This window comes from Oncorhynchus mykiss, chromosome 30, assembly GCF_013265735.2.
Source record: "Oncorhynchus mykiss isolate Arlee chromosome 30, USDA_OmykA_1.1, whole genome shotgun sequence".
Classification (NCBI taxonomy): domain Eukaryota; kingdom Metazoa; phylum Chordata; class Actinopteri; order Salmoniformes; family Salmonidae; genus Oncorhynchus; species Oncorhynchus mykiss.
The window spans coordinates 44,775,454-44,784,145 of record NC_050570.1 but is presented as its reverse complement, the minus strand read 5'-3'; the positions used below and the strand labels follow the sequence as shown (position 1 = coordinate 44,784,145).

General features: G+C 44.9%; 2 protein-coding genes across 4 annotated transcripts; both read right to left on the bottom strand.

The window, feature by feature from the left end:
- Positions 1-1,062: 1,062 nt before the first annotated feature.
- On the bottom strand, positions 1,063-4,196 carry LOC110521907 (mucin-5AC). 3 transcript variants are annotated; one of them, XM_036969164.1, is made up of 3 exons: positions 3,786-4,196; positions 3,327-3,405; positions 1,063-3,162 (listed from the first exon to the last, which is right to left on the bottom strand). In XM_036969164.1, exon 3 carries the CDS (start codon positions 2,593-2,595, stop codon positions 1,306-1,308), a length of 1,290 nt encoding a protein of 429 aa, XP_036825059.1. In that variant the 5' UTR covers positions 2,596-3,162; positions 3,327-3,405; positions 3,786-4,196; the 3' UTR covers positions 1,063-1,305. The 3 variants fall into 3 exon arrangements, with proteins under 3 accessions (XP_036825059.1, XP_036825060.1, XP_021455531.1); XM_036969165.1 differs by lacking the exon at positions 3,327-3,405 and adding an exon at positions 3,267-3,326; XM_021599856.2 differs by lacking the exon at positions 3,327-3,405 and having other exon boundaries at positions 3,786-4,190.
- Positions 4,197-5,268: 1,072 nt separating this feature from the next.
- Positions 5,269-7,594, bottom strand: LOC110521906 (uncharacterized serine-rich protein C215.13). The gene is made up of 2 exons (XM_021599855.2): positions 7,373-7,594; positions 5,269-7,039 (listed from the first exon to the last, which is right to left on the bottom strand). Exon 2 carries the CDS (start codon positions 7,035-7,037, stop codon positions 5,406-5,408), a length of 1,632 nt encoding a protein of 543 aa, XP_021455530.2. The 5' UTR covers positions 7,038-7,039; positions 7,373-7,594; the 3' UTR covers positions 5,269-5,405.
- Positions 7,595-8,692: the final 1,098 nt, after the last annotated feature.

Below are 8,692 nucleotides of genomic sequence, written 5' to 3'. Positions count from 1 at the left end.
ACACATCTCTCTCCCTCCCTCATACTCTCTATCTCTCTCCTTCTCTCTCTCTAAACAAACACTATTCTCTGTCAGATTATCCTATTCAGCAGAGCAGAGCAGAGAGACATTAAGGCATTTCTTTGACAGAGTTGCAGATTTGTTTCTCTTCTATTTCCTCTGATTCTGTTGTACGCACCCCCCTCCCCCGACCCCCACACACACACACTTACTCCCCTTCCTGAAAAAATAGTTGAAGAAGGTTGAGGGGTGTAGTGGCCAGGATAAAATGTTATATTTACCAAGGATCAATCTTACTAAGAGCGGTTGTTGTGTCTTTAAGTTTAATTTGTGATCACATCAGAGGGGATCTATGACTGAGTTGTTTGCCTGAACAACTGTTTTTGATCTCTGCTGTTTTCTCTGCTAGACGTTTGCAACAGATGCAACTTCAGAAAAAACAGACCAGTAAAACGGAAGACCTGTGTGTCATCACAACACCCGCTCTTTACTGCAGGTCACATAATTGAACTGTGCTCTGGTCATAAATATAGGGAAAGGGCACAACCTAGTGGTCATAATCGGCAACACATATTTTATTTTATTTAACCTGGCAAGTCAGTTAAGAACAAATTCTTATTTACAATGACAGCGTACACCAGCCAAACTCGGACGATGCTGGGCCAATTGTGCACCACCCTATGGGACTCCCAATCACAGCCGGTTGTGATACAGCCTGGATTCAAATCAGGGTGTCTGTAGTGACTCAAGCACTGAGCTGCAGTGCCTTAGACCGCTGCGCCACTCGGGAGCTCCATATCAAGTAAACAAAGGCAATGGGACAAATGGGACAAATCCTAACTTCCACTGAAGTTGAATACTCACTTAGTCATGCATTTATGTCAATGGGAGACTAAGTGAAAATGTGTCTCAGTGGAAGTTCAGATTTGCACCTATGAATTGAGTGCTATTGATTTAAGTAGTTCCAAAAATCAAGTGCATTTGAAGACCGCAAATTGTTAAGCAAAGAGTATTAATATTCTGTCACGTTCAACAACTTCATTCTAGAACACGCACATCTAAAACTTTATTAAACACATTTTATTAAACACAGCATACAAAATACCAAGGGTAAAACTTGTGACACACAACCACTTCTATCTTCCCTGAGTTATGTTGACAGAGCACACAATCACAGATACATACAATGTCAAAGGCCTTTTCAGTAGTACAAAGTAACTTTTACATTATCACATAGAAAAACTATTTTTAAACTGCAGTGGTTAGACAGAATGCCGCTCCTCCATTCTTCTTACCTCTTTCACTCTAATTTGATTTATTTCCATTCCCTTCTCCCCTCTCCATTTCTTTTTCATTTTCCCCCTCCCCTCTTTCCCCTCCTGTCTTTTCTGGGTTCGATTTTGAAAGTGAAGGAGGAGCCATCCTCTCTTGTCCCTCCTCCACTCCCTCATCAATGTACAGCAGAGGCTCCTTCTCCTCCCATTTCTCTGCCTCCTTGCTCCCAGCCACTCCTACTCCCCCATCAGGCCCACCCCTCTCTCCCTCAGTCTCGTTGGCTATGAATGTGCTCAGCACCACATCCGTTCCAGCCCCCTCTCTCTTGTTGTCCTCTGGGCTCCCTCCCTCCTCCCCACCCTCATCCTCCTCCCTGTCCCCACCCCCTAGCTTCACTGGCCCTGCCCAGGCGTCTTCCTCCGCCCCTTTCTTCCGCTTGGAACTCTTCCCGTTCCGGAAGCTGGACACAAAGTGCTCGGTGCGGCTCTGCTTCTTTCGTCTGATGACCAGACATACACAGTAGACCACGCCCGCGAATATAACCCCGATCAGGAGAGCGACGATGATGACCCATAACAAGCTGGGCTGACCTGTCTCCACTCTGACCCCAGCCACCGTAGAGTCTGGATCTGTGGAGGTGTGGGTGGTAGTGGGGGTCGTGGCATGGCCGGGGGCGGCATTGACCGATGGGGAGGTGGGTGCAGTGGTAAGTCCCTCTGTGTGGCAGACAGTAATCTCTGAGGCAGGTGTAGGTTCAGGTGTGTAAGTGGAGTCCTCCGTCAGACGAGGGGTGGTGTGGAGGGGCCAGACTGGGATAACAGAAGTCAGGTGGTCCTGGGAAGTGGTTGGGAGATAAGAGGCGGTTGTAAGGACGTCTTGGGAGAGGGTGGGTTTAGGGCCAGGTGCAGTGGTCGTGTCTATAGGCCCTTCAGTGGTCACAGGGGAAGGTGTCATTGTCTCAGCCTCTGAAGTAGTAGTTGGTGCATCAGATGTGGACTCCTGAACGCTGGTGATCTCAGGGTTTGTTATTACCATAGTGATGGCATCAGTGGTAGGTACTGAAACAGAAGTTACTTTCGGAATAGCAGTTACCGGGGTGATAATTTCAGGGGCAGGCTGTGCCCTAGTGATGACCACAGGAACAGACGTTGTCTCTATGGTGGCCTCCGGTGTAGAGGCTGCCATCGTGACTTCCTCATTAATAGGTGCTGCCATGGTGACATTCTCAGGTACAGTGACAGTGACATTATCTTGAGCAGGGAGACTGGGCAGAGAGAGGGAGAGGAGCAGAGCCCCAAGCATCAGCCGTATCCGCTCCATACTGGGCAAGAAGTGAGAGGGGTCACAGAGGTCAACCGTCCCTAAAGGGTTTTGCTGATCTCTCAGATTACGTTTGTCTTCCTCTTTCTGAGGTGCATCAGCGACAGTGTTGTGGCTTGAAAGATATTGGAGGTTTGTTTTACAAGTCTAGAGCAGAAAAATGTACACTCTAGAAAAGAAAAGCGGTATCCGTCATCAGGTACCGGGGTTCTTGGTCTGACTACGATTGTGTGTCAGGCTTTGATCTTCACTGCTCTCGGAATTCCCCTTTCTTTCAGGCCTTGCCTTTGTTAATAATCTAAGGTTTGACTGAGTGTTAGGCATATGAAGTGCTCTTACATAGTCAAACTTCTGTTCTCTTGCTGTCTCTCCTGGTTGCTGAGCTTGTTGTTCACCAGGGTGTCCTTGGGTGCAAATAGACCGGAAAGACACAGCCCTTCTCTTCCTCTCTCGCACTTCAGCTTTCCTCCTCCCCTGCACTTCACTCTACTTTTCTGTATATCAGCTGTCTATTTCAAGGGTAGCGTGAGAGGTGGCAGCGACGGTGAACTAAAAAAAGCATGAGACCTATAGAGAAAAGGACAGATTGAAGGGTAAAGGAAGATATGGAAGAAGGAATGTAGAGGTTATTTTATGCGTACATTGCCACATGTACTGTGTAATATGTTTACCTCCTCACAGCATCCACTGTCTGAACCGCTGTAGGTGTGAAATGCTTGCTTAGTACACACCTAAAAAATTAAGGAAGTTACCAACACTACTTTTTGTTGTTTCTTCTTGTCCACGATGTCACCATCCATTTGACTGTTACTTATAATAGAAATGGGGGGGGGGGGGGGGGGGGGATCTAAATGAGTGTCTAAAAGCAAGTTGGCCTGTCTTAAAAAGACAGTGATAAAAGATGAAGACTTAAAGACCAATTGATAAAAATTACATATTTAAAAAAATGGCCCCTAAAAATGTATTTAAAAAGAATTAATGAAGAGATACATTAGGAGGACCATCTTACTACAAGAGCGTGTCAGTAAATTTAACACAAGCCTAAGAAAGTTAACCTGATTGTATTTTTGAAACATCTCTCTCCCTCCTTTTTCTTGCCTCTTCACACAGTTAATCGGATCAGTGTCTGTTTAGATCAGACATATATCAATGTGTGCCATTTGATAAAAAAAATTTAAAATCGTACTTACCCACATGTTGCATGGAGAAAACGAGTGGATTGAAATTGTGAATCCACCTTAAAGGCACATGCTTTAACTCCTGTACTGTGTGAATGACATCTCGTGCACTAGTACATGTCCAAAACACCTTTCTCTCGCTCGCTCGCTCCCTCCTGTTCACTCCCTTCTTTCTCTCCCCCTCCCTTTCTCTTCCCCTCAGAGTATCAAATTCTTCGTAAAACAGTTTTGTTAACTGCAAAAGAGGTGGGGTTGGAGAGATGCCAAATAACTTAAGAGTAACTTCATTTTGTTTATTGCGTCATGTGCTTATTTTCTCGAGGAAAAATGAGAAGTTGGTCCTACAAAGAGAAGGTGTGTGTGTTGAAATGTTTGAGCCACAGAGTGTGTTTGCACGCCTACACACAGGCCTACTTGGATGTGTGTGTGTGTGTGTGTGTGTGTGTGTGTGTGTGTGTGTGTGTGTGTGTGTGTGTGTGTGTGTGTGTGTGTGTGTGTGTGTGTGTGTGTGTGTGTGTGTGTGTGTGTGTGTGTGTGTGTGTGTGTGTGTGGAGAGCAGGCAGTCAAAGGGCGTAGGTTGTCAAAACATGAGAATTCAAAGTAGAGAGAGTATGATGATAAATTCCATTTGATTATGTAATTAAAAAATAAATCTCATGTCTTGGGACGTTATATGTCAAACTTCAACTGGTTAGGTGTTAAATTCTACAAGGGTGTATTTTCTACTGTATTACACATTACAGTTATACATTATTGATCAAATGGCCGGATCCACTATCAATTGTGAGGTAGACCTATAGTCGATTCCTGATAAGTTACCATGTTCACAGGCACACCAATATTCCAGCACTATTTGGGATATTCTAGTTCCGTTTTTTAGTTGACACGTATTAGCATCATATCCCGTTTACAATAACCCAAATAAGCTTGTGTCCCGGTTATGAGAAACCCAGTTAAAATGCCTGGGATATGCTGATTGTAGACGGCATACTGTGTTTTATTGTTTACTCCATGTTCTCTGGCTGTGTTGTTGTCTGTTCACACTGCTATGCTTTATCTTGGCCGGGTCGCAGTTGTAAATGAGAACTTGTTCTCAGCTAGCCTACCTGGTTAAATAAAGGTCAAATAAAAAATAAATAAAATGATTTGACTAGCTCCTAATAACAGTGCATGTACAGTATTAGGAGTCAACCGTATTTGTGTCCGTGTGTTTGTAGAAATGGCACCTAATCTCCTCGTTGCTGTCTGACACACGATGATGATGTGTCTCTAACAGGGTCTGAATTGTCTTGAAATGGAAACTCTCTTATCAAGTGTTATTTCCAGTTAGACTTGTTGTTCTAAACTCTCTCTCTATTCCTCTCTCTCCTTCGCTCTCTCTCTCTGTCCTCTTCTTTCTCTCTGTTCAGACCCAGGCTTAATCTATCTCTCAGTAGACTCATGTAGATCATATACTTATACTTTTGTTACAGCCAATAAACATACAGATTACCAATTCATTTAGGAAATGTTTAAACACGGTCAGGATTACAAGTGTTCAAATCTGCCATGGAATTGGTAAAATAACGATGAACATTTCTCTCCAAAGTAATTCCAGGGAAATTGTAGGACTGTAGTACAAAAAAAACAGAATCATACGCAGGTCTCCAACAACGTTTGGTCTGTAGTTTCTTCTGGTATCGCTCTTCCATTTGCATACCAGAAATCAGTGATGTCCTCCAGTGTCACTTTGGGTTGAGTCCACAGGTTGTCACACTCTACCCCTTTCTGCCTCCCCTGCTCCCTCCTCCTCCTCTCCTTCCCCCTCTCTCTCCCTCTCTCCCTCCGTTTATGGCCGGGTCCCATGGTGGAGCCGTTGGCGTACCAGAATTCGACCCTCTCCTCCACCGATGACATCTGGTCAACCCACAGGTTCTCCAGATCCACCCCTGACACCTCCTCTCCTCCTCTCCTCACTCTCTTTTCCCTCTCTCTCTGGACTGACAAACGCACCCACAGGAAGACAGTGAGACCAAGGAAGACAGAAGCAGTCAATCCCAGAGCACACAGAACAATGAAACAAACCAGTCTAGTAGAGCCAGGAAGCAACGATGGGGACCTTTCGTCTGCCTCTCCGCACTCAGGACGATGATGCACAGTGTTTTCAGTTGTGTTGTTCAGCCTGTTGTCATAGCCTGAGATTGTGTGGTTGTGTCCGAATGAATGCGTTTTCTTCTTCAAAAGTACTGTGGTGTTACCATTATTAGAGGTTGTGGGATTACTGTATGAAAGTGTGTCTGTGTAGTTGTCTGTGTCATTATCTGTAAACGTGTTTGCATTGATATCTGGAGTTGTCCTATTGTCAGCATGGGGGATTGAAACTGTGGCTGTGGTGTGGTCCTGGTTGGCCATAGACTGGCTTGTGTCGTCAGGTTGTGTTTTGTAGCCGGTAGCCCTGTAAGTCACAGTCATGTGCTCATACAAACCAGGATGTGTGACTGTGTACGTAGGTGAAAACGTTGTTGTTGTTGTTGTTGTTGTGAAGCTGTTGGCCTTACTTTGTTTACCCCTGTTCAAACCTGTCACTCTACTAGTTGGGGTGATTGTGAAGAAGTCTCTCTGTGTTGTGTAGTAATCTCCTGTTGCAATCTCTAGTCCTTGTGTAGCAGTGTGCTGGTCTGCTGCTTGTGACCTGTCTAAGTGTGGCTTTGCTAGCCTGGAGTCATTAATGGTGTCAGCAGCCCATGTCTCTATGGAATTTGGTGTGCTCCGTTCTCTGGCTGTTTCAGTGGTGCTGCTGTCATGATACTCAGTCCCTTCCTCCCCGGGGAGAGAGGTGGTGCTGGGGTGGTCAGTTGTGGGTGAGACTTTGTGTCTGCCGAAGGGAAGAGTCTCATGGTGATTGTGGCTCTCTGTTTCCCTCCTCAAGTCTCCTGCAGTTATGTGCCTGTTGTTCTTCTGTACGGCTGTGGTGGCGTAAGTGGCAGTTCCTGTTCTGAGAATGCCTCTTCCTTGAGTCGTTCTGCCTGATTTGTTGACAGCTGCTAAGCTAGCGCTTTTCTTCCCTTGTGTGTTGAACATGCCACTAGTCCTACCAGGGTGGTTTTCAGTTGTGGAGAGTGGAAGTATCAGGGGGTCTGATGTTGTAGTGCTGATACTAAGGTCTAGAGCTGTTGTTGTTGTTTCTGTGGCGCTTGGTGAAGCCGCAGTGGTAGAATGGAAGACAAGAGTGGCGAGGAGGTGAGGAAGGCACATGGTGAGGGAAATCAGAGTCAATCTCATCATGTCTGCGTGCGAGAAAGAGAGGGGCAGAGAAAGATAGGAATAGTGGGATGGAGAGTAGAGTAATAGAGAGAGGAAGAGAATGATAAATAAAGAGGGAGAGAAAACGAGAGCGAGACAGAGGCATCCAGTTAATCAGATGACTCTGTTTTGCTTGTAATACTGTGGCACACATTTGAACACTGCCATTGCTTCCCATTGTCACTCAGTCTCATACTCAGTAAGTTGTCAGTTCTCAATGAAAAAGTTGTACATCTAGTGGTTTCACGCAATTGGAGACCAACTCTGCTCAACATGGATAATAATATATATGCAAATAAACAGAAAAGTACACATACCTAATTGTCCAGCTTTCTCATCTCACTGCCTCTTCCCCTTTACTCTTGATTTCCTCTTCTGCAGAAACACTCGTCATAGCAGCCTGCCCTATGGGATACCTCGAACCAGAAGCCACCCATTCGAAGTTGACATGAGGAAACGGTCCGTTTGATTACCATGCCAACAGAGCCGTAAGGTGCAAGTTGGAGGATGGAGGCAGGATGTGGTATGATGATGTGGTATGACATGGCCCTGCCTCCATCCTCCATTGCTCAGTCACCTCAGATGGCAGTTTGGAATAAAAACACGATCTACACCCCGCTTCCTGTTGACTCAATTAATTTCACATGTTACAGATTCAAAGTGTTCAGCGGACGTTTGGTGAGAAAAATGACAGACAGCATTCAAGTCTGTGATGATCGTTTTTGCCATTGAGGTCAACAGGGATGTCAAACACTTTACTCATAATGTAATTATTCATAATGCCTGCTTGACTAAACAATTATCCGGTGCAGATTAGGGGAATTTTGTTATTTCTGTAAAATAATTTTCCATAGATGATGAATTTATGAACATACGTGTACAGGATGTGTAAATTACATTGTTTGAACAAACAGTAAAATGTTTTAAAAAAAGTTCCCTCTAAAGCTCTGTCGATCACATCCTTTTACTTTTTCTCTACTCCCTTTCATATCTTTCTTATTTTCTATCATTTCAACTCTCCTACTCTCCGTCTATTTTTTTGTACCTCCTGTATCCGCTGTGTCCGTATTTAATTTGGGGATTAGCTGAGATTACCAACCTGAGATTGACCTAATCTGTACGAGTCACTGACACTGAGGGTGTGCGAGGGATGGATTATCACACAAATGCACTGGCTCTGTGCACCAGGTGAAGAAAGGACAACCGTAATAACCCATCAAGTCACACAGACAGTGAAGAAAGGACAACCGTAATAACCCATCAAGTCACACAGACAGTGAAGAAAGAGAGCCACACAGACCAGTGTAATCTGGAATAAAGAGGGATTGACAAAGAGTTGTCAGTGAGAGCACGCCAAATCAATCAAATGTATTTATAAAACCTTTCTTACATCACCTGATGTCACAAACTGCTGTACAGAAACCCAGCCTAAAACCCCAAACAGCAAGCAATGCAGGTGTAGAAGCACGTGGAGCAAATGGAGAACGGGGGAGAAGAAACCACGCCAGAGAGTAGAGAAGAAGAAGAGGAGTGGAGAAAGACACGAAGTGGAGGACAGAACAATGGGGCATGAAGGAGTGGAACGGGTTCATCTCAGGAGGAGAGAAGGCGGTAGAGCATGAGGAGGTGGTTGAATT